The sequence below is a fragment of the Oncorhynchus keta genome, chromosome 29 (assembly GCF_023373465.1).
Source record: "Oncorhynchus keta strain PuntledgeMale-10-30-2019 chromosome 29, Oket_V2, whole genome shotgun sequence".
Classification (NCBI taxonomy): domain Eukaryota; kingdom Metazoa; phylum Chordata; class Actinopteri; order Salmoniformes; family Salmonidae; genus Oncorhynchus; species Oncorhynchus keta.
The window spans coordinates 22,846,012-22,869,456 of record NC_068449.1 but is presented as its reverse complement, the minus strand read 5'-3'; the positions used below and the strand labels follow the sequence as shown (position 1 = coordinate 22,869,456).

Below are 23,445 nucleotides of genomic sequence, written 5' to 3'. Positions count from 1 at the left end.
TATGTACAATTAAAGATAAACCGCCTTTATTAGAAAAAACGATCTCAACGCAAGCATTTCATTGGATACAACGCGGATCAGTCTTTTTGACAACTCAACTGGTTAATTTACGTAATGTCTGTCACAGAGTTTATCACCCCATTTTATAATATAGCTACATTGTTACAATGAGTTAGCGCTACATTTATGAAACACGGTGGAATTTATAATACGCGTGTTACAGGAAACGATTGCCAGTTTGTATCATTGCGCATAGGCAAAATCGCATAACTGCCAGCCGTGATCGAAGAATCAGAGTAGATTCTGTGACATGTCATTGTCAAAGTAGTTTATTTGCACAACAGTAATAGCTTATTGTCTCTAGCCTACTTATAACCTGCAATGCGGCTCTCACTCGCATGCCTCAAAAAGGTATGGCTATTCTACCAATTATTGCTTGCAACAAGTAGACACGTGTGCGATACTGAAATGTGGAATAATTTGCAGAAAGTTACTGCGAGAGTGCTTAGTCATAGACCAAAAAAACAAGGAGGAGGGGTATTTGGGAAAGCATTCTATTGGCCGCTAGAAACTGAGCTTTTTTTTATTAGCAGTAGGAACTTGTAAACGTTGAGCGCCAGATCTGTCTGAATACTATGGCAACTCAAACAAAGGTGAATCAATGAGCAAAGTTAAGTAAGATATGATAATATTGTATTGTTATCACGTGAACTGATTTATTTTTCTCCCCTTTAGCCCATTCTCCATGGATATTTCAGGAGTTCATGTTCTTGGAGGGTTCGAATTGGTAAGTTCCTATGTAGTCTTCTATGTCTCTGCCTACTTTACAGCATTAGAACATTGACTTTGACCCTGGAAAGAAATAACCTACTTTGCTTCTTCCAGCTTTTGCTCTGAAAGGTATTGAATTTGACCAAGTCCCAGTCAATCTTATCAAAGATGGGGGTCAGCAGGTAACTTCCTCATACATAATGCTTTTTCATCAGGTAGAGGTAATTAACCTATATAATGGTATATTAGATATAATGTCCTCACACTGTACCTATTGTATATTTTAGCTTACAGACCAATACAAGGCGTTAAACTCTATGCAACAAGTGCCTGCTGTCCAAATTGATGGCATCACCCTGTCTCAGTCGGTGAGTCCAATACTGTTATTGGTTTGTCACTGTTAACAGTACTTTTGAGATACTGATAAAAGTCAAAAGAACCTCAAATCTAGCTCCATATTCCCAAAATATAACATTGACTACTGACAATAATGATAAGACCTGTCCACTCACACTCAGCTGGCAGTGATCCAGTACATTGAGGAGACCAGACCAGGACCCAGGCTTCTCCCTGAAGACCCAAAGAAGCGTGCCCAGGTGCGCATGATCTCTGACCTCATCGCCTCCGGGATCCAGCCTGTGCAGGTGAGGCTATTACAGCACAAAGAATGTGGGCAAACGAGAGAAAGGAATAAAACAAATTGAAAGCACACCAGTCCACTGCAGATCTCTGACCTTGTTTGCAAAACAAACTAGGTTGTATGGAAGGAAAGCAAAATCAAATGGCAGAACCTCAGACATGCTGACATCGTGGTTGAATGACCATTGCAACAATTATGATGGTGATGACTGTAGAGGTACTCAGTCATGTCTGATCATTTTGTATTTCAGAATTTGTATGTGCTACAGAAGATTGGAGCAGAGAAGTTGCAGTGGGCGCAGCATTTCATTCAAAGAGGTTTTGAAGGTGGCTAAAATAGCCTTACGTTCAATATGCCACTATAGCTCATCTCCAGACAGCCATTACAGGCCTGACTTCATGTCACTGTGTGTTTCTCCTCAGCCTTGGAGCCCATTCTGAAAGAGACGGCAAGCAAGTACTGCGTAGGGGACGAGGTGAGGGGACACTCGTTCAACACATAAAAACACAGTGGCAGTGTTAAGCTAAGTATCTCAAGTTAGGTCTTTTATTTTCACACACACAAGTAGAGTGAAATGCCTTTCTTGCTTGCTCATTCCCAACAATGCAGTAATCAATATCAGTAGTACAAAAGCACACGAGAAATAGAAATAAGAACACAAGAAACTAAGCTAAATACAGGGTCAGTGCCAGTACCATATTTACAATGTGCAGGGATACTGGAGTGATAGGAGTAAGGTGACTTATGATAAACAAGAGTAGCAGCAGCATACCTTCAGTAAGTATTCATACCCCCTTGACTTATTCCACATCTTGTTGTTACAGCCTGAATTCAAAATGGATTAAGTAGATATTTTTCTCAAGTACACACAATACCCAATAATGACAATGAAAATGTTTAGACATTTTAGAAAATGTATTGAAAATGAAATACAGAAATATCTCATTTACTTAAGTTAATACATGTTAGAATCGCTTTTGGCAGCGATTACAGCTGTGAGTCTTTCTGGTTAAGTCTAAGAGCTTTGCGAACCTGGATTGTACAATATTTGTACTTTTTTTTTTATTCTTCAAGCTTTGTAAAGTTGGTTCTTGATCATTGCTAGATAGCCATTTTCAAGTCTTGCCGTAGATGTTCAAGCCGATTTAAGTCAAAACTGTAACTAGGCAACTCAGGAACATTCAATGTCGTCTTAGTAAGCAACTCCCGTGTATATTTGGCTTTGTGTTTTAGGTTATTGTTCTGCTGAAAGGTGAATTTGTCTCCCAGCGTCTGTTGGAAAGCAGACTCAACCAGGTTTCCCTCAGGGATTTTGCCTGTGCTTAACTCTATTCTGTTTTTTTTATCCTAAAAAACTCCCTTGTCCTTGTCGATGACAAGCATACCCATAACATGATGCAGCCAACACCATGGTTGAAATATGAAGAGGGGTGTGTTGTTGTATTTGCCCCAAACATAACACTTTGTATTTAGTACATTATTTTACAGTTTTACTTTTAGTGCCTTTTTGTAAACAGGATGCATGTTTTGGAATATTTTTATTCTGTACACTTAGTATTGTGGAGTAACTAGAATGTTGTTGATCCATCCTCAGTTCTCCCATCACAGCCATTAAACTCTATAACTGTTTTAAAATCACCAATGGCCTCATGGTGAAATCCCTGAGCGGTTTTCTTCCTCTCCAGCAACTGAGTTAGGAAACACACCTGTGTCTGTGTAGTGACTGGGTGTATTGATACACCATCCAAAGTGTAATTAATAACTTCACCATGCTCAAAGGGATATTCATTGTTTACTCCTGAACTTATTTAGGCTTGCCATAACAAAGGGGTTGAATACTTATTGACTAGACATTTAAATCTTTATTTTTTTTTAAATGTCTAAAAACATAATTCCACTTTATATTATGGGGTATTGTGTATAGGCCAGTGACACAATCTCAATTGAATCCATTTTAAATTCAGACTAATAACAAAATGTGTAAAAAGTCAAGGGGTGTGAATACTTTCTGAAGGCACTGTATATGATGATTGTATGTGAATGTGTGTAAAGTCAGTATGGATGTGTGACGTTCTACATTCGACCTCACTTTAAGTTGAGGAATTCTTGATAATGTTTACCTCTTAGATCTCCATGGCAGACATCTGTCTCGTCCCTCAAGTCTATAATGCTGAACGGTAAGGCACTCTCCATCGTTCAGTCAGAACTGGAACAGAAAATCACCACAGCATGAGACAAATTATTTTACACTGAACATACAAACCATATGAAGAGACTTTTTACATTTGCCAAACAGGTTCAAAGTGGACGTTGATCAGTTCCCAACTATCAAAAGGCTAAACCAAACCTTAATGAAGGTAGAGGCTTTCAAAGTGAGTCATCCATCTTGCCAACCAGATACACCTGCTGACATATGTACATGAGAACCCCTCTGACATCTACAGGAGCCAGTAGTGCCATCATCATTGAATACTTCAATAAAAATATTTGATATGAATCATTTGGTTTCAATCTCGTGACTTGAAATAAGACTAAAATAAAGAATGTTTGGGTTAAGACCATGTATTACTTGTATGATGAGAAGTTGAGTTTGAATATGTACATTTTAACCTCTGATACAGCACGTTCCCCCATCTTGACATATGCTCAACATGACATTGGAACATAGTGGATTTGTGAAGATAAATACAATAGACAACATGAAAGTGCCCAATACCAGCCCACTGGTATACACATGAGGAAAGTGGAAATGGCTGTCTGCTCTTTGTTTAATAATTGGTTTAGTAAAATAGCTGAAGTTCAATTAATATCATGCAGCAGTTAATTAACCCATGCTTAAAAAATGTAAATTAAATAGAAAGTTATTTTTCTTTCAACACAAATTGGTGAGAAAATATCTAGAACACAGGAGAGATGTTGTTTGTTAGATCTGGTGCCTATACCATTTCTCCAATGGGGAGAATGGCACTTAAAAATCTATATAAAAAAGTTAACAACCCATAATGTAATGTCAGACACCTGACAACAGTGTGATTAAAAAGGCATAACTTGCACCATAACTGACAATCAACAGAAAAGAGCAAATCAGGCTAGTCTACAGCCTTCAGTGGCTACAATAAAACTGTTACTGAATATTTAATAACATCCAAGCCTAATGTAACAGAGCCATTACACAGAAGAGCAAATAAAAAGGACTCAACAGTCCCTGTGTTAGTTCTGCCCATGATACATTCACTCATATCATTCGGAATTTGTAAGCCAGACACAGATATAAAGTCACATTTTTCCCCCTTATTCCCCATAAGGCTGTTATAGTCTCTCCTTAAGGTCCAGTCTCTTATCTCCACTGTGCACTTCTCTGGGTCATTGAAGAAGATCCCGGCGCAGTCTGAGACCCCAAACACCAGCAGAGTGCTGTGGGTGTTGGTATGCTCGCCCTGCTTCTGTTTGACAGTGCCTGGGAGGACAGAACCTCCCAGGTTGTTCATGCTGTGTCCGACACGAGGCTTGGCGCAGAGCAGAGGGAATACCATTGAACTCCACATACTGGTGTCTGAAAAGAACCTAAAACAGAGTATTTATATTCATAGAATTTGAAAATGAATGATGCTGGATTACCATTTTAACTTTCTGGAAAACAAGATAAGGCTGGTTGAGGGTGTACTCACCTACGTTGAAGATATGGATGTCCTGCAAGGCATCAATAGCACTACAACCTCCACTGACCAGCATCCTGTTGTCTGATACTGGCAGTGCTGCATGATATCTGATCACACAGACAAGATAGGGCGACGTTATCAAAGTAAAAAGGCATTTCTACATCAATCCATACATCATTGTGTGGATTACAGTAATAAATATAAGATTAACAAATGGCATATAATTATATCAGTCATTTAAAAAATAATGGTCACAATATTGGTCTGTGCGGCAATTTAGAAATTGTTTTTCATCATAGCAAGTACTTTTTGATGTCCTAGATATCCAAAAGATGAAAAACATCAGATAGGCATTGTGTTTACATATTACAAGGTTAAATAAATATGTTCTCACCCTCGAGGCAGTGATGGCATGATCTCATATTTCACAGCTGTGTACTCCATAAAGCCTTTTGCTAAAATAAAGAAAATTGCATTTGAAGATTAAGTTGTAACCAGCTTTGTGTAGCGTAATCCAAATCACCACTCTTTGTCACAGCCTTACCGAGATGCAAAATGTTACGGTTGTTCAGGTAGATTGTAGTCTTCCTGCCACCATAAATGAGCAACTGGTTGGACAAAAAAATGGTTTAGAGCCTGTTTTATGTCAAATTAAAATGTGTTTGTTAAATAAACACTGTTGTCCTGTAATGGTTAAATACATTAAGCAAAGTATTGTAATAGCCCAATGCCTCTACAGAAATATAATCAAGGAACATTGACACAATCCTAGGTAGAGGTCAGATCCCTCCACAATGGGTTGGTACCAGAGCTCAAAATCTGGGTTAAAAATGTACAGAGCGTTTCTGTAGGCCTTGTCTCCAGGACAGCAGCTTGGATGGCACAGGACAAAACTAGGGCATTTTAATAAGATGGCACAGGACAAAATCTCTCCCAGTTGTTTTACATAAGTTATCAATATTAGTAAACAGTCGACTCATCTCACCTATTTCCATTTTCCATAGGGAGTCCTCACAGCGGGTTTGGTCATACGCTCCTCCAATGACAATGACCATCTCGGGATCACTCAGACACATGTTATGGCTCCATCGCTTTTATGGACAAACTGAAAAAAAAATATCATTAATGTTTTATATACAACAGAATATCTGGCATTTTAAATAAATTACTTATTTGATTGAGAATTCTGACCGGCTCTGCAATTTGTCTTCATCTTTCCAGTCTTCTCCACAACACTGTTCTCTCTAGATAGCTTCCTTTTCTTGGGACGAGATGTCACGACTTCTGCCGAAGTCGATGCCTCTCCTTGATCGGGCGGTGTTTGGCAGTCGACGTCGCCGGTCTTCTAGCCATCGCTGATCCATTTTTCATTGTCCATTTGTTTTGTCTCGTTTTCACACACACCTGGTTTTCATTTCCCAATTACTGGTCATGTATTTAACCCTCTGTTTCCCCCATGTCTTTGTGTGTGATTGTTATTTGTTTAGGTCAGTACGTTTCCAGCTGTTTTCACCCGTTTTCACACTTATTTTCTTAAGTAAAGTGCGTTGTTCACTCATCTCTGTTCTCCTGCGCCTGATTTCATGCACCAGCTACACCCACCGCATGACACTAGATGTTTAAGCAGTGTCCTTCTCAGGGGTAATAACAGCTTCAGGGGTCCATGCGAATTGACACCTTCCCAATCACTATCTGTCTGGGGGACTTATCCTTCAAATACCATCAAGATAAACACACAGGTGCAATGTATCTCTCCCCTACTTCATGACCGTGGGAAGATGTTTTGGGTGCTGTCGACCGCTCATAGAGGAGTAATAAAGGCCTAGTGCACTAATTTGGTGTGATTTGTTTAATAGTTTTATTTTTTTGTTATATACAGTACCAGTCAGAAGATTGGACACCTACTTATTCACAGGTTTTTCTGTATTTGTTCTATTTTGTACTTTGTAGAATAACACATATGGAATCATGTAGTAACCAAAAAAGTGTTAAACAAATCAAAACATATTTTATATTTTAGAATCTTCAACATAGCCACCCTTTGCCATGATGACAACTTTGCACACTCTTGGCATTCTCTCAACCAGCTTCACCTGGATTTAGTTTCCAACAGTCTTGAAGGAGTTCCCACATATGCTGAGCACTTGTTGGCTGATTTTCCTTCACTCTGCGGTCCAACTCATCCCAAAGCATCTCAACTGGGTTGCGGTTGGGTGATTGTGGAGGCCAGGTCATCTGATGCAACACTCCATCAATCTCCATCTTGGTCAAATACCCCTTACATAGCCTGGAGGCTGTTGAGAAGAGATGTTTCTCACCAATGTATCCTGTGTCCTGTTGAAAAACAAATGATAGTCCCACTAAGTGCAAACCAGATAGGATGGTGTATAGCTGCAGAATGCTGTGGTAGCCATGCTGGTTAAGTGTGCCCTGAATTCTAAATAAATCACAGACAGTGTCACCAGCAAAGCACCCCTACACCATCACACCTCTTCCTCCATGCATCACAGTGGGACCCACACATGTTGAGTTCATCCATTCACCTACTCTGTGTCTCACAAAGACACGATGGATGGAACCAAATCTCCAATTTGGACTCATCAGACCAAAGGACACATTTCCACTGGTCTAATGTCCATTGCTTGTGTTTCTTGGCCCAAGCAAGTCTCTTCTTATTATTGGTGTCCTTTAGTTGTGATTTCTTTGCAGCAATTCGACCATGAAGGCCTGATTCAAACAGTCTCTGAACAGTTGATGTTGAGATGTGTCTGTTACTTGAACTCTATGAAGCATTTATTTGCGTTGCAATTTCATAGGTTGGTAACTAATGAACTTATCCTCTGCAGCTGAGGTAACTCTGGGTCTTCGTTTCCAGTGGCGGTCCTCATGCGAGCCAGTTTCATCATAGCGCTTGATGGTTTCTGAGACTGCACTTTCGAAGTTCTCGAAATTGTCCGGATTGACTGATCTTAATGTCTTAAAGTAATGATGGACTGTTGTTTCTCTTTGCTTATTTGAGCTGTTCTTGCCATAATATAGACTTGGTCTTTTACCAGATAGGTCTATCTTCTGTATACCACCTCTACCTTGTCACAACACAACTGACTGGCTCAAACACATTAAGAAGGAAAGAAATTCCACAAATTAACTTTTAAGAAGGCACACCTGTTTACTGAAATACATTCCAGGTGACTACCTCATGAAGCTGGTTGAGAGAATGCCAAGAGTGTTCAAAGCTGTCATCAAGGCAAAGGGTGGCTACTTTGAAGTCTCAAATATAAAATGTATTTTGATTTGTTTAACACTTTTTTGGTTACTACATGATTCCATGTGTTATTTCAGCGTTTTGATGTCTTTACTATTATTCTACAATGTAGAAAATAGGTAAAATAAAGAAAAGTCCAAACTTTTGACTGGTACTGCACATTAATTATATTTGAATTGTGATTTATCAGGGGGTGCTGCAGCACCCTCAGGTAAAGAGATTGATTTCTGTCTTGTCAGCTTTGAGCTAGGCTTAGCAAATGTTGTCTCCTAGATGTGAGGAGATGGGGGTTGTAATCTGCAAAGAGTGAATCATACATACACTTTAGTTTCCTGTTTCATTCAATTGCCATGCCGTCCCTAGGAGTGGTGTGTCACTTGAGTGGGTTGAGTCACTGACATGATCTTCCTGTCTGGGTTGGCGCCCCCCTCTGGTTCGTGCCATGGGGGAGATCTTCGTGGGCTATACTTGGCCTTGTCTCAGGGTAGTAAGTTGGTGGTTTGAAGATATCCCTCTAGTGGTGTGGGGGCTGTGCTTTGGCAAAGTGGGTGGGGTTATATCCTGCCTGATTGGCCCTGTCCGGGGGTATCGTCGGACGGGGCCACAGTGTCTCCCGACCTCTCCTGTCTCAGCCTTCAGTATCTATGCTGCAATAGTTTATGTGTCGGGGGGCTAGGGCCTATGTTTATATGTTGGGGGGCTAGGGTCAATCTGTTACTTATCCTGTGTCCTGTGTGAATTTAAGTATGCTCCCTCTAAATCTCTCTCTCGCTCTCTTTCTCTCTTCTCTAGTGGGACCTGAGCCCTAGGACCATGCCTCAGGACTACCTGTCCCCAGTCTACCTGGTCGTGCTGCTGCTCCAGTTTCAATTGTTCTGCCTGCAGCTATGGAACTCTGACCTGTTCACCAGATGTGCTACCTTGTCCCGGACCTGTTGGTTTCGACTATCTCTCTCTACCGCACCTGCTGTCTCGAACTCTGAATGATCTGCAATGAAAAGCCAATTGACATTTACTCCTGAGGTGCTGACCTGTTGCACCCTCTACAACCACTGTGATTATTATTATTTGACCCTGCTGGTCATCTATAAATGTTTGAACATCTTGGCCATGTTCTGTTATAATCTCCACCCAGCACAGCCAGACGAGGACTGGCCACCCCTCAGAGCCTGGTTCCTCTCTAGGTTTCTTACTAGTTTTCTGCCTTTCTAGGGAGTTTTTCCTAGCCACCATGCTTCTACATCTGCATTGATTGCTGTTTGAGGTTTTAGGCTGTGTTTCTGTCTTGTCAGCTTTGAGCTAGGCTTAGCAAATGCTGTCTCCTAGATGTGAGGAGATGGCACTGTATAGCACTTTGTGACATCGGCTGATGTAAAAAGGGCTTTATAAATACATTTGATTGATTGATTGACAATGCAGACCACTATATGGATAAATGCATCAGAAAATCAAAAGTAGTGACAGGTCTAGATAAATCCATAGCAAATTAGTAGAAACCCCTGCCTTTGGAACCCCTGTAACCCTGTAACTCACCCTCTGACTTATAAAGGTGTTGAGATGAGTTTGGGTGAGATGGCTGTTGTGCTCAACTGGGCTGGAGTGTTTTCTTGGTACAAGCTGAGTATTGCTGATGAAACTGGCTTCATTCTTTTTGAGGAAAGAGTTGAATAACAGTTGAAGATACTGGTACATTATGTAGGTACTGTTTTCATCATTCCACATACCTGCCAAGAGGAAAGGAGTATCTGGTCAGTGTTTAATTCATAATGTGACAGGTGTCACAATAACAACACTGAACAAAAATATAAATACAACATGTTTTATGAGCGGAAATAAAAGATGCCAGAAATGTTCCATATGCACAAAAAGCACTCCAAACAGGTCAGGGACAAAGTTGTGGAGAAGTACAGATCAGGGTTGGGTTATAAAAAAAATATCAGAAACTTTGAACATCCCACAGAGCACCATTAATTCCATTATGTAAAGAATATGGCACCACAACAAACCTGCCAAGGGGGGGCCACCCACCAAAACTCGTGGACCAGGCAAGGAAGGCATTAATCAGAGAGGAAACAAAGAGATCGAAAATAACCCTGAAGGAGCTGCAAAGCTCCACAGCGGAGATTGGAGTATCTGTCAATCGGACCACTAAGCCGTACACTCCAAAGAGCAGTGCTTGCAGAATAGTGGCCAGAAAAAAGTCATTGCTTATAGAAAAAAATAAGCAAGCAGGTTTGGTATTCGCCAAAAGGCAGAGACCCCCCAAACATATGGTCAGATGAGACTAAAATGTAGCTTTTTGATCATCAAGGAAAATGCTATGTCTGGTACAAACCCAACACCTCTCATCAGCCCAGGAAAACCATCCCCACAGTGAAGCATGGTGGTGGCAACATCATGCTGTGGCGATGTTTTCCATCGGCAGGGACTGGGAAACTGGTCAGAATTGAAGGAATGATGGATGGCGCTAAATACAGGGATATTCTTAAGGGAAACCTGTTTCAGTGTTCCAGAGATTTGAGACTGGGACGGAGGTTCACCTTCCAACAAGACAATGACCCAAAGCATACTGCTAAAGCAACACTCGAGTGGTTTAAGGGGAAACATTTAAATGTCTTGGAATGGCCTAGTCAAAGCCCATATCTCAATTCAATTGAGAATCTGTGGTATGACTTAAAGATTGCTGTACACCAGCGGAACACATCCAACTTGAAGGAGCTGGAGCAGTTTTAACTTGAAGGAGCTGGAGCAGTTTTAACTTGATGGAGCTGGAGCAGTGTTAACTTGAAGGACCTGGAGCAGTTTGGCCTTGAAGAATGGGTAAAAATCCCAGTGGCTAGATGTGCCAAGCTTATAGAGTCATACCCCAAAAGACTTGCAGCTGTAATTGTTGCAAAAGGTGGCTCTACAAAGATGAAGAGTTATGCACGCTCAAGTTTTCTGTTTTTTTTGTTTTATTCCTTGTTTGTTTCACAATAAAAAATATTTTGCATCTTCAAAGTGGTAGGCATGTTGTGTAAATCAAATGATACAACCCCCCAAAAAATATATTTTAATTCCAGGTTGTAAGGCAACAAAATAGGAAAAATTCCAAGAGGGGTGAATACTATTGCAAGCCACTGAATATAAGGTCTATATTGCCTGTTTTGAAGGTGCATTACTTGAGAGGGAGATTGGAATGCTGACCTTGTCCAAGAGGCAACAGAGAAATGGAGAAGAGGAGTATATGGGAAGATTTTGCTTACTGTTTGTGAGGTATGGTCTCCAGCTTGTCATTCCGTACATGTTCAATATATATTTACTGAGTCACAGTTCATATGAGGAAATCAGACCATTTAACTAAATTCATTAGGTCCTAATCTATGGATTTTGCATGACTGGGAATACAGATATGCATCCATTGGTCGCAGATACCTTTAACAAAAAAATGGGCCTCACAATGGGACTCAGAATCTCATCATGGTAATCCTGTGTATTCAAATGCAATTGTGTTTGCAATTGTGTTTGTCTGTAGCTTATGCCTGCATGCTGACCACACCACTCGCGTCGAAAAATAAATGTACACATAAATCATTGCACCCACACTGCTTGCGCGTTTCAACGAGGGTCTGGGTAGCCAGGCGCTAAAATAGGACTTGGGTCTATTTGTGACACATGATGCGCTGCAAGTCCTGCCTCTCCCATCTCCTCATTGGTTTTGAAGAGCATATACCCATGTGGGTGATTGAAAGACGAACTGAGGTCCACACTCCACTCCAGTTGGCAGTGGTAATGCACCTCAAAGTTAGTTGCCAACCGCCATATAAAGTACAAAGAAGAAGCCTGAAGGTGCGATTGCTAGAAACAAACTCAGTTGACCCTTTTATCTGTAGATTCATTATTGGAGTAGATGATGCATTTCAGGTAAAATAACAACCCAATGTTTATATCCCAGGCCAAATTAGCTAGCAGCAAAATTGGCATAAATGTTTAATGCTTTTAAACCTGTCCCCAAATTAATATAGTTGGTTCAGAGTTCGTTTTGATATTTCAACCTGCGTGTCCTGATTGTGTCTGGTGTGGGTGGACAAAATCAACATGCACACAAGTCCTGCCTCTCCCATCACCTCATTGGGTTTTAGGAGCGAGGTCCATAGAGAAATGGTTTGTTGACATTGGTATGGAAGAACTTGACTGGCCTGCACAGAGCTATGACCTCAACCCAATCAAACACCATTGGGATGAATTGGAACGCCGACTGCGAGCAGGCCTAATCACCGAAAATCAGTGCACAACCTCACTAATGCTCGTGGCTGAATCGAAGCAAGTCCCCGCAGCAATGTTCCAACAACTAGTGGAAAGCCTTCACAGAAGAGTGGAGGCTGTTATAGCAGCGAATGCCGATAATTTTGGAATGAGATGTTCGAAGTGTCCACATACTTTTGGTCATATAGTGTATATGCTTTCAGTTCAGAGGGTTGTTGCACTTAGGTTAACACCAATGCTTTCACATAGAGCCAGCCATTACTGTAACAAACATATGCAGCCCAAAAGCTTTGATCAGGATATTAATTGGCTGAGACCAAGCTCTATACTTGGCTACTTCATAGTACCATGACACAAATGAGGCAGAGCTGTAGAAATGTAATATACCGTAATGCAAATGAGACTCTTTATTGTGAAAACTTTTCAGGAAAGCTTATAACAAACAGAAACACATACTGTATAGTACAAAACTGCAACTTATTTGCAGTTGCCTTATATTTTAGCAGCACAATTCATGATCTTTGGAAACATGCACAACACAGACATTTGAGGTACAAACATTTTTGGAAATTACGTGTGGGCGGCTATAATCAAATTTAGAACATGATTAGGTGCATACAGCGCTACACAACACAGAAACGACACACTCAAAATGATCTTCCTTTACAGAGATTGGTACATAACATTTTACTTTAAAAAGGGACAATCCAAGTCACACATACTAACAGATTCAAAATATTTCTGTATCTACAATAGTCTCATGTGATTGTCCACCAAGATCAACCCATCACCTGACAAACTGCTAACTAAATAGGGATTTGGCAATGTAAATATGGAACCAATTTAACATAAAAGAGCTTTTTGTGCCAGGGATGGCTTTTATTTGTCAATAAGACAGACGGTAACTATTTGCTTTAGGATTGGACTCAGACAAACATCTAATACACTTTCATCAACATAATTGCTCATTCCAATCACAATATGCAGAAAAATTATGGAATTGTTGTACAGGAATATTGTTTAAGATACTGCATTTGGATCATCATACAATTCAAGTTGACGTTTAAAAAAAAAGTTTGGCAAAAAATTGACATACATGAAGTACACACCAACATTATATGATATCAAACCATGTGTAGACGCAAAAAGAAAACCTCCCAGTTCTATGGAGCACCTCTCCTGCTTAAGCTTTTGACCAAGCAAATCATCTTTCTATCAGTGTTCCCTGATTGCTGCCACCACTGAAATTGTGTCTGAATAAAAATCTATACTATATATAGAATATATATCTTGAAAATATGGGCAATTTGCCTTAACTCACTACACAAAACTTTTAAACACACCAGAACATGGCACAAACATAAAGCTTCATAAAATCTTGCTCACAGTAAAACACATGAAAAAAAGTGCTCCATAATTCTCTAGTCCCCTCACATTTTAAATGTAGCCTTAGAGCAAGCAACACCAGCTGATTGTGATAAAAAATATATGCACCTATAATGAACCCTAAATTATTCTATGGAATCAAAAATAGATATCAATTATTTGAAGCGAAGTCATACATTCATATGCAATAGTGGACTGGATCCTCAGGCACTGTAATACACCCTGTAGTACAGAGTCTTATTTCGCCATAGTGAGTAGGAGTTATCAAACTTCAGAAGGTAAGTGCCCTCGCCTGGATACTCATGACTACCACCTTGCACTGCCATGTGACTGTCCTGACGATACACAGGTAAGATTTCCCCTAGGTTGGAGTTGGCCAATGATTTGGACCCCTTCTCAACATCCCCTGTGTTGACAGGTCCTGCAGGAGACAACAAATAGTCTTCAAGACAACAACCTCAAATTACAGATCTGAGATCAGTTATCAAACACCTTCCAAGATTTTCAGATTATGAAACATAAAAAAAATGTTGTAACTAAACAAGTTTCAAACCAAAAGAGGAGATGCTTACTGACCTTCTAGCTCATCTTCCTCATCTTCATCATCACTGGATTCACTGATGTGGACCGTGATGGCCCGGCTGGTAACAGGAGTCCAGTCAAAGTAGATTCCAAAGCCTATGTCATAGCTATCTGTGGCAAACTCCCAGCACACCCGCTTTCCCTCAGGGACAGTTGGCACATGTACTGTCATAATGTCTCCTCTGTACACTGCCACCACACTGTCCTTCTCCAGTCGCAGCTTGGCCTTAAGCTCCTTCATTGCCATGGACGTCCACGTGGAAGGAGGCTTTAGCGGGGGCATTTGGACTAGAGCACAACCATAGATTATATGTGAGGACAACATGGGAACCAAACCTGAGCAGAGTGTTCAAAATGTGTGTGATAGTAGAGTATCACACAATTAGAGATGCTTTGTCAAATGTACATTTTCAGCATGATTATTATTTTATCAGTAAGTTCCGATACAAACATCAGACTCCAGAACATGGATGAAAGATATGGGTTATCTTAAGTGTCAGGAATTGTGAAACACTAGTGCGTCACCTTTTCTCTCTCCAGGGTTTTGACTATTCCCACTTCGGCTGTTCTCCTCAACATCTCCCCCCATGGCCTGCTGCCCACCAGGAGCCTCCTGATTAACCTGAAAACACACACATGCAACACATCTATAGGTGCTTGCAGTATATTCATTATTGCCAATTAATTTCATTGCCATGTACTTTTTTAGGCAGACATGATGTTTACCTCAGCCGGCTGGTTGGACCCCTCTGTGTCATTCCTTACATCCATATCAGGGTTGCTTATTGGGTGGTTGGAGTTATTTGAGAGATCTGTGCTCTGGAGCCTATACACAGACAGATGAAATTGCTAATAAAACTTTTAATCACAATTCAACATACAATGCTTTGTGAGGCATACATTTTAAAAAATTAACTGGCAAACCATTACAAATATTCAACATTTTTGTAATGTATTTCAATTGCATTTAGTTATATCACATGTTTCAGGAATAGAAAAGTACAGTAGCTAAAAAGCTAAATATCAGAGTAGGTATATCAGCAACAGGTGAGTTACCTGTCTAGAGGATTGGTCTCCCAGTTTTTCGACGTTATCCCGGGGAAAGAGGAAACCGACAACGCTGTCAATCTGGATTGAAGCTCCGATGTAGCCTCTAATTTCTCCATCGCTAAAATGAATGTATAAACACGTTTCAGTCTCGCTCTAGGTGTGCGTTCGTAAATTCACTCTGGCTATCTTCACTTTTCAGAGCACTCGTCTGTGTGCCAGAGCGCAGAATAACTGGCGAATTTACGAACACTCAACATCCGTTGAATATGTCCTGTGTCAGTAAACATCAGCAAAGAAATGCGTCATAAAAATGTTTCTAGCAGCAGTTACAGTCACCAACGCTCTGAATAACCAGCTCTGCTAGGGCGAGTAAAATGGTCAGTGATGTGTTCTCTGATCTGTGTCTGGAAGTAGTTAGCAAGCGAGCCAGTTCATTTGTGAACGCGGAGAGCACATTGAGCCCACCCTGGCACTCCACATAGAATTTAGGAACGCACCCTAAATCGCGTACTGTATTCCCTACTCCCTATTGTCTTCAGCACAAAAATGCAGGTTACCATCATATTAGAGGAGAATGTCTGGAAGGCATTCAGATCATGCATCAAAGAAAAACAAATACAGAATGAAACATACAAAAAATGCTTTATAGCATTGGAAACCAAGACTGTTCTCTGGACGTCTGCCGGTTTTGACCAGCAGAAGTGACTTTTCGTAACAGGATAGGATAACATACACAGCATGTTATGATAATTAGGTTAAGGTTAGGAAAAGCGTTAGATAAAATTGTCCCCGACGCGACTCAGAACATATAGCTACAACCAGGTCTGCCCTGAGAACGGTTTCCACTAATACGATGCTGCCTAGCTAACGTCAAAATCCGACTAATGCGCGCGCGGTTACAAAGTTACATTGCTAGCGATCTTTTTTGGTCACATAATTTCAACATTTGTAACCAATTTGGTTGCTAGTAGCAAGCTGCGGAACAATGACTGCGCCCTGCTGAGCTGGACGTATGCTAGCTAGCTAGTATAGCTTTCGTGAAAATTGCTAGCTAGCTAGCTGGTCGGATGATCTTCTGACATTCTTTGACACATTGTCACTTGTCAACAAGTTGTAAATAAAAAAAACCTACCTCAGATAATCATGTGATAATGAGTTGTTGGATTCCTGCTTGACTAGTTTCAAGGTTTTCTCCGGAAATGTAGCTAACGTTATCTGTCAACTCCGTTCAGACTGCGCAGAAACATCCCCGTAGGGAAAATAACAGATTTTTGGTACTTCCGTAATTTAACGAGTATTAGCGGAATTTGACGATGTTAATCACGTGATTAACATCATGTGATTAACATCATGTGATTAACATCGCACCTGCGGCTACAGTAATATTACCGTGACTGACACTTCAAAATGTTAATTACACTCAGGGAAAATACTAAGATTTTGTTGAGGGGAAAACTTTTCGTGTCCAGACAAAGCCACGTCAACTAGTCCTACAGCTTGATGATTATGATTATGATGATGAACACTGAATAAAGCAGTGGAGAAATTATTGCCTGGTGTTGATTGATGATGGATGGATAGATATGTGGATGGTCCCCATCCTTATTCCTATGCCCTGATGATAACCTGAGATTATTATACATTTTGAAGGGTACATTAATTGATCTGATAAAAGAAACATACTCAATCCCTTTGTTTTATTCTGTTACAGTTTGAGAGTAAATCAACATCACACAAAATCAGATTTTTTACAATGACGATGTTATGACAGACAGAGTTCCATCTTCGGGTTTTCCAGGCTCTTTCTTTCCCTTCAGTGGATCCACCATTACTGAATTGTATAGAGCAGAGAGACAACCCTGCATACTGTTATTTCTTGATATGAAGCATGATAATGGTGTCTCCTTAGACTGAACATCAACTAAATTAATCCAGGGGAAAGACCTTGACAAAATGGGAGACAAATTAAAAAGTATGGTTAGTTAGCCTAATCATTCATTTGTGTTAAAAAAAAATATGTATGTTTGTCTTTCTATTCCTGTGTGTTTGAGTTTCAACACAGGTTACATTAAATATGTAAGTCAACTTTTCTCATAAGAAAAACCCTTTGTACAAAATGTGTGCTAAATAAAAACTCACTCATCTGGTGTCAGGGAAGATGCATAGGAGGAATGGACAAAATTATTCAGGATGAATGCCACAGTGCCTGGACCTTTTAACTGGAACAGCTCATTGATCAGCCCAAGAGCTTCAGCGGATCCCACATTTGCCGCGGTGCACATGTTCAAGAGACTGTACAACAACCCAAACAGCCACTTTGGATCCAGACAGAGCCCACCTCAATATGAAAATGTATCAGATATCGTATCTTGTATGTCTCAATACACCATCAGACATTTACATCTCGTACAGTAAATATGCAGTAAGTGTTCACACCAAGAATTACCTACCTCTCATGGCAAGAGGACAGGATGCATCTATTACTTCTGGGTCTTTCAAAGCCTCGGTCACATGACCTCGGGAAAGCCACATGTTGACAGAGTCACAAGCCACAAACTCATACTGTGGTTTGAGAATGAAGCTGTGACCAAGAAGCTGTGCCAATCTTAAAAAAACACAACATAAAATAAAATCCAGCGGGTGTGGATGGAGTTATACAAAGATATGAGTTTTTGAGGACATTTTTTGGGGACAATGATTTGAATAGCAGGTAATATTTCTTCAAATCAGATCAGATTTTATTTGTCACATACACATAGTTAGCATATGCTAATGTGAGTGCCAATAACACAAGTGCCAATAACACAAGGGTTTAGGGGATTTTAATACATTTGTTTTTACCTGTTTAATGGTACGGCAGAGAGGAAGCTGTACACCAGACAGTGCTTTGGTAGGTGGGATTGGAGCTCTGCACACACCTTGGATAGGTGAGAGGGAAGGCAACAGAGGAACAGCACATCTGCCCAGGCCACCAATCGCTGGTTGTCAAAGTAACACATGATACCCCTTTTCACAAATTCCTCTGTTATTTAAAAGATGAAAATATATTACATTCAATACATTGTTATATTTGTAGTTCATGCCAATTGTTCCTTTCATTTTTTTTCCAATTACCCAGAGTTTCAGGCCTCCTTGAGGAAATGTTGATTTGTGACGGTTTTAGGCCATTCTTTTCAAGAAGCACTTGGACCAGCTGTTTTCCAATGTGTCCCCCTCCAAGCACACCAACAGTCAGACCTTTTCCTTTTTTAGATATATTTGATGGCAGTAAAACCATATCTATGTCTTCAATTTGTCTTGGTAGGCCAATGCTTTCTCAACAAAAAATAAAATGGATTTTACTGTTAGACTATCTCATATATACAGTACCAGACAAAAGTTTGAACACACCTACTCATTCAAAGGTTTTTCTTTATTTTTACTATTTTCTACATTGTAGAATAATAGTGAAGACATAAAAACTATGAAATTACACATATGGAATCAAGTAGTAAGTGTTAAACAAATCAAAGTGTTAAACAAATCAAAATATATTTTAGATTTGAGATTTTTCGAAGTAGCCACCCTTTGCCTTGATGACAGCTTTACAAACTCTTCGCATTCTCTCAACCAGCTTCATGAGAAATGCTTTTCCAACAGTCTTGAAGGAGTTCCCACATATGCTGAGCACTTCTTGGCTGCTTTTCCTTCACTCTGCGATCCAACTCATCCCAAACCATCTCAATTGGGTTGAGGTCGGGTGATTGTGGATGCCAGGTCATCTGATGCAGCACTTCATCACCCTCCTTCTTGGACAAATAGCCCTTACACCGCCTGGAGGTGTGTTGGGTCATTATGCTGTTGAAAAACAAATGATAGTCCCACTAAATGCAAACCAGATGAGATGGCGTATTACTGCAGAATTCTGTGGTAGTCATGCTGGATAAGTGTACCTTGAATTCTAAACAAATCACAGAAAGTGTCACCAACAAAGCACCCCCACAACATCACACCTCTTCCTCTATGCTTTATGGTGGGAACCACACATGTGGAGATCATCTGTTCACCTACTCTGTCTCTCACGAAGACACAGAGGTTGGAATCAAAAATCTCCAATTTGGACTCATCAGATCAAAGGACAGATTTCCACTGGTCAAATGTCCATTGCTAGTGTTTCTTGGCCCAAGCAAGTCTCTTCTTATTATTGGTGTCCTTAAGTAGTGGTTTATTTGCAGTATTCGACCATGAAGGCCTGATTCACGCAGTCTCCTCTGAACAGTTGATGTTGAGATGTGTCTATTACTTGAACTCTATGAACAATTTATTTGGGCTGCAAATTCTTATCCTCTGCAGCAGAGGTAACTCTGAGTCTTCCTTTCCTGTGGCGTTCCTCATGAGAACAAGTTTCATCATAGCGCTTGTTGGTTTTTGCAACTGCACTTGAAGAAACTTTAAAAGTTCTTGAAATTTTCCAGATTAACTGACCTTCATGTCTTAAAGTAATGATGGACTGGAATTTCTCTTTGCTTATTTGAGGTGTTCTTGCAATAATATGGACTTGGTATTTTACCAAATAGGACTATCTTCTGTATATCACACTACCTTGTCACAATTCAACTGATTGGCTCAAAACACATTAAGGAAATAAATTCCACAAAATTAACTTTTAACAAGGCACACTTGTTAATCGAAATGCATTCCAGGTGACTACCTCATGAAGCTGGTTGAGAACACCAAGAGTGTGCAAACCTGTCATCAAGGCAAAGGCTGGCTATTTGAAGAATCTCATATATAAATATATTTAGATTTATTTAACACTTTTTTGGTTACATAGTTTCATAGTTTGTGTTCACTATTATTCAACAATGTAGAAAAAAAGTTTAAATAAAAAAATTAAAATAAAAAACGTGGAATGAGTAGGTGTCCAAACTTTTGACTGGTACTGTGTATATATATACAGTTGAAGTAGGAAGTTTACATACACCTTAGCCAAATACATTTAAACTCAGTTTGTCACAATTCCTGACATTTAATCCAAGTAAAAAATCCCTGTCATAGGTCAGTTAGTATCACCACTATTTTAAGAATGTGAAATGTCAGAATAATAGTAGAGAGAATGATTTCTTTCAGCTTTTATTTCTTTCATCACATTCCCAGTGGGTCAGATGTTTACATTCACTCATTTAGTATTTGGTAGCATTACCTATAAATTGTTTAACTTGGGTCAAACGTTTCAGGTAGCCTTCCACAAGCTTCCCACAGTCAGTTGGATAAATGTTGGCATATTCCTTCTGACAGAGCTGGTGTAACGGAGTCAGGTTTGTAGGCCTCCTTGCTCGCACACGCTTTTTCAGTTCTGCCCACAAATTATCTATGGGATTGAGGTCAGGGCTTTGTGATGGCCACTCCAATACCTTGACTTTGTTGTCCTTAAGCCATTTGCCACAACTTTGGAAGTATGCCTGGGGTCATTGTCCATTTGGAAGACCAAGCTTCAACTTCCTGACTGATGTCTTAAGATGTTGCTTCAATATATACACATCATTTTCCTACCTCATGATGCTTCTTCCTTGCTGAACAGCCTTTCAGGTTATGTCGATATAGGACTCGTTTTTACTGATGATAGAGATACTTTTGTGCCTGTTTTTGCCAGTATCTTCACAAGGTCCTTTGCTGTTGTTCTGGGATTGATTTGCACTTTTCACACCAAAGCACGTTTATCTCTAGGAGACAGTTGTGGTAACCACACAGGTATTTGGAAATTGCTCCCAAGGATGAACCAGACTCATGGAGGTCTACAATGCTTTTTCTGAGGTATTGGCTGATTTATTTTGATTTTCCCATAATGTCAAGCAAAGAGGCACTGAGTTTGAAGGTTGACCTTGAAATACATCCACAGGTTCACCTCCAATTGACTCAGATAATGTCAATTAGCCTATCAGAAGCTTTCTAAAGCAGTGACATAATTTTCTGTAATTTTCCAAGCCGTTTAAAGGCACAGTCAATTTAGTGTATGTAAACTTCTGACCCACTGGAATTGTGATACAGTGAATTATAAGCAAAATAATTTGTCTGTCAACAATTGTTGGGAAAATGACTTGTGTCATGCACAAAGTAGATGTTCTAACCGACTGGCCAAAACTACAGTTTGTTAACAAGAAATCTGTGGAGTGGTTGAAAAACGAGTTTTAATGACTCCAACATAAACTACCGACTTCAACTGTGTATATAATATATATATTATATATATATAATTATTTTCTAAGTAGGCCTAACAAAATGATTGCCTAGACATAGTGGTCGCCAACTGGTCGATCTTCAAGGCATTCATAGTCAATCACCAAATATTTCTGTAGAAAAGCGAAAGAACGAAAAAGGCTTGCGCTCCTTTTCAAAAATCGTGTTGAGCTGTTGTGATAGGTGCGCTTGATTCAAGTCATGCGCACCGGTAGAAAGTGTTCCCATGAAACGAACTCCACCTACCCGACAGACCGGTCGAATCTGTGACTAAATCGAGTGGAGCTATGCTCTGCCCAATCGGATAGCTGAAATCACCGTGGCTACATAGCTTCCATGACCACATTGGGGTTTAATAGGCTACTAGCCTACGTAAGATTTAATAACTTTTAAAACCATGACCACAGAGATACTGTCAATGAGTACAGCAAAGAGCTGCTGTTTTTGAGTGAGTTCATGTTTATATTCAGCACTGTCACTGTTTTTATTCAACACTATTACAAAACGCCCTTCTCCGTACTTCCGCTCGGGCTGCAGCTGCAATGAATGAGTAGCCAAGTTTCGATAGCCCTGCGTTTTATTATTATTAGCAGCTCGTCGTGTCGATTTTAATATTAAGGAATATCTAACTTTCTCTGGTCATAGGAACAACATGAATTTGTGCATGAGGCAGATGCGGTGCGACTCGAGTTTCGCCATCAGGTGGAAGACCGTGTCCTCTCTCTCTGGTCAGTCTCACCCGAGGAAAGGAGAGAAGCGGTTGGGAAAATTTGTTTTGAAAGGTCATCCAACTCGGAATTCCAAGTCGGACACTCGGGCATCTTTCTAGAGCTCCGACTTTTCGACCTGAAGATCACTGACGTCGTGATTTGATGTCGTTGACCATCAGATGCAGGTACCATAAGTGCAGTAAAATAAAAAAGCGAATTATTTCAATTCACGCTTCACAGTGCCTCACTGTGCTTACACTTATCTATTTTGGTATCAAAGCGCGAGAATTTAAATATATGGTCTGATTAACAATATTGGCAGGCCAATCATATAGCCAATATGCTGTGATAATTTATTAGGCCTACTACCCAAACCTCATTCTTACAAAACTGTGTGTGAGGTTAATGTAAAAAAAAACAATCTGAGCAGTAGAGCGCAGCATGCTTTTTGACTGCGAAGGTGATCTTGACTCAGACAAGGTTGGTGACCACTGGCCTAGAGTGTTGTACTGTATTGTGTGGGATATTGTGTTGTGAGTTTCCAAGCATACCTCAATGAATATGCAAGTTTGCACAAGAATGCTGCATGTACACATCCACATACAGTCAATCCATTAGCGCGTGCACGAAGGAATATGAATTCTTTTTCATGTTCACTTAATCCACACTCGAAGCCAAGGCTGTTAAGATTTACAGTGAAGTCCAACATCATCGGAAAAGTTCTGCAGAGTGGAGGATAAAATCAATATTTCAGTGTTTACTCGACACATTGTATGACATGACAGTGTAATGTTACAATATTGTATCATTATTTACAGAACGGTATGAGAGTGCAACAAACTTACCAACTCTGTCCCGTTTGTTGCTTCCCCACTGTTTCTATGGTAACCAACCTGTGGGTGTGTCCTATTATTTTTTTTG

At 40.1% G+C, this 23,445-nt stretch overlaps 3 protein-coding genes and 1 pseudogene across 10 annotated transcripts; 1 reads left to right on the top strand and 3 right to left on the bottom strand.

Annotated features, from left to right (window-relative positions):
* The first annotated feature begins 95 nt into the window (after positions 1–95).
* Positions 96–3,908, top strand: gstz1 (glutathione S-transferase zeta 1). 3 transcript variants are annotated; one of them, XM_035742895.2, is made up of 9 exons: positions 103–411; positions 736–787; positions 886–953; positions 1,059–1,139; positions 1,290–1,415; positions 1,662–1,737; positions 1,834–1,886; positions 3,539–3,588; positions 3,708–3,908. In XM_035742895.2, exons 1-9 carry the CDS (start codon positions 382–384, stop codon positions 3,832–3,834), a joined length of 663 nt encoding a protein of 220 aa, XP_035598788.1. In that variant the 5' UTR covers positions 103–381; the 3' UTR covers positions 3,835–3,908. The 3 variants fall into 3 exon arrangements, with proteins under 3 accessions (XP_052342178.1, XP_035598788.1, XP_035598789.1); XM_035742896.1 differs by lacking the exon at positions 103–411 and adding an exon at positions 591–653; XM_052486218.1 differs by lacking the exons at positions 3,539–3,588; positions 3,708–3,908 and adding an exon at positions 2,645–3,049 and having other exon boundaries at positions 96–411.
* Positions 3,909–4,186: 278 nt separating this feature from the next.
* LOC118362168 (uncharacterized) lies at positions 4,187–6,072 on the bottom strand (annotated as a pseudogene).
* A 6,892-nt stretch (positions 6,073–12,964) lies between these two features.
* On the bottom strand, positions 12,965–16,898 carry tmed8 (transmembrane p24 trafficking protein 8). The gene is made up of 6 exons (XM_035742888.2): positions 16,731–16,898; positions 15,605–15,716; positions 15,275–15,374; positions 15,074–15,170; positions 14,543–14,836; positions 12,965–14,387 (listed from the first exon to the last, which is right to left on the bottom strand). The coding sequence occupies exons 2-6, from the start codon at positions 15,712–15,714 to the stop codon at positions 14,170–14,172; spliced, it is 819 nt and encodes a 272-aa protein (XP_035598781.1). The 5' UTR covers positions 15,715–15,716; positions 16,731–16,898; the 3' UTR covers positions 12,965–14,169.
* A 378-nt stretch (positions 16,899–17,276) lies between these two features.
* Positions 17,277–23,426, bottom strand: noxred1 (NADP-dependent oxidoreductase domain containing 1). 6 transcript variants are annotated; one of them, XM_035742882.2, is made up of 7 exons: positions 23,370–23,426; positions 23,076–23,246; positions 18,713–18,909; positions 18,440–18,620; positions 18,049–18,203; positions 17,738–17,936; positions 17,277–17,542 (listed from the first exon to the last, which is right to left on the bottom strand). In XM_035742882.2, the coding sequence occupies exons 2-7, from the start codon at positions 23,234–23,236 to the stop codon at positions 17,347–17,349; spliced, it is 1,089 nt and encodes a 362-aa protein (XP_035598775.1). In that variant the 5' UTR covers positions 23,237–23,246; positions 23,370–23,426; the 3' UTR covers positions 17,277–17,346. The 6 variants fall into 6 exon arrangements, with proteins under 6 accessions (XP_035598775.1, XP_052342174.1, XP_035598776.1 ...); XM_052486214.1 differs by lacking the exon at positions 23,370–23,426 and having other exon boundaries at positions 18,713–19,435; positions 23,076–23,219; XM_035742883.1 differs by lacking the exon at positions 23,370–23,426 and having other exon boundaries at positions 18,713–18,913; positions 23,076–23,215.
* Between the last annotated feature and the right edge of the window lie 19 nt (positions 23,427–23,445).

Bases quoted from the DNA above. Each gene is read 5' to 3' on its own strand.
- tmed8 (XM_035742888.2), bottom strand. From the start codon at position 15,714: ATGGAGAAATTAGAGGCTACATCGGAGCTTCAATCCAGATTGACAGCG. The intron at 15,375-15,604 runs GTAACTCACCTG...GTCTGTGTATAG, and splicing joins GAGACCAATCCTCTAGACAG to GCTCCAGAGCACAGATCTCT. The intron at 14,837-15,073 runs GTGACGCACTAG...GTTGTGCTCTAG, and splicing joins AAACCCTGGAGAGAGAAAAG to TCCAAATGCCCCCGCTAAAG.
- noxred1 (XM_035742882.2), bottom strand. From the start codon at position 23,236: ATGATGTTGGACTTCACTGTAAATCTTAACAGCCTTGGCTTCGAGTGT. The intron at 18,621-18,712 runs GTAATTGGAAAA...TTTAAATAACAG, and splicing joins AAGGAGGCCTGAAACTCTGG to AGGAATTTGTGAAAAGGGGT. The intron at 17,543-17,737 runs GTGAGTTTTTAT...CATTTTGTCAAG, and splicing joins TCTTCCCTGACACCAGATGA to GTCTTTCCCCTGGATTAATT.
- gstz1 (XM_035742895.2), top strand. From the start codon at position 382: ATGCGGCTCTCACTCGCATGCCTCAAAAAG. The intron at 954-1,058 runs GTAACTTCCTCA...TGTATATTTTAG, and splicing joins TCAAAGATGGGGGTCAGCAG to CTTACAGACCAATACAAGGC. The intron at 3,589-3,707 runs GTAAGGCACTCT...TTTGCCAAACAG, and splicing joins CAAGTCTATAATGCTGAACG to GTTCAAAGTGGACGTTGATC.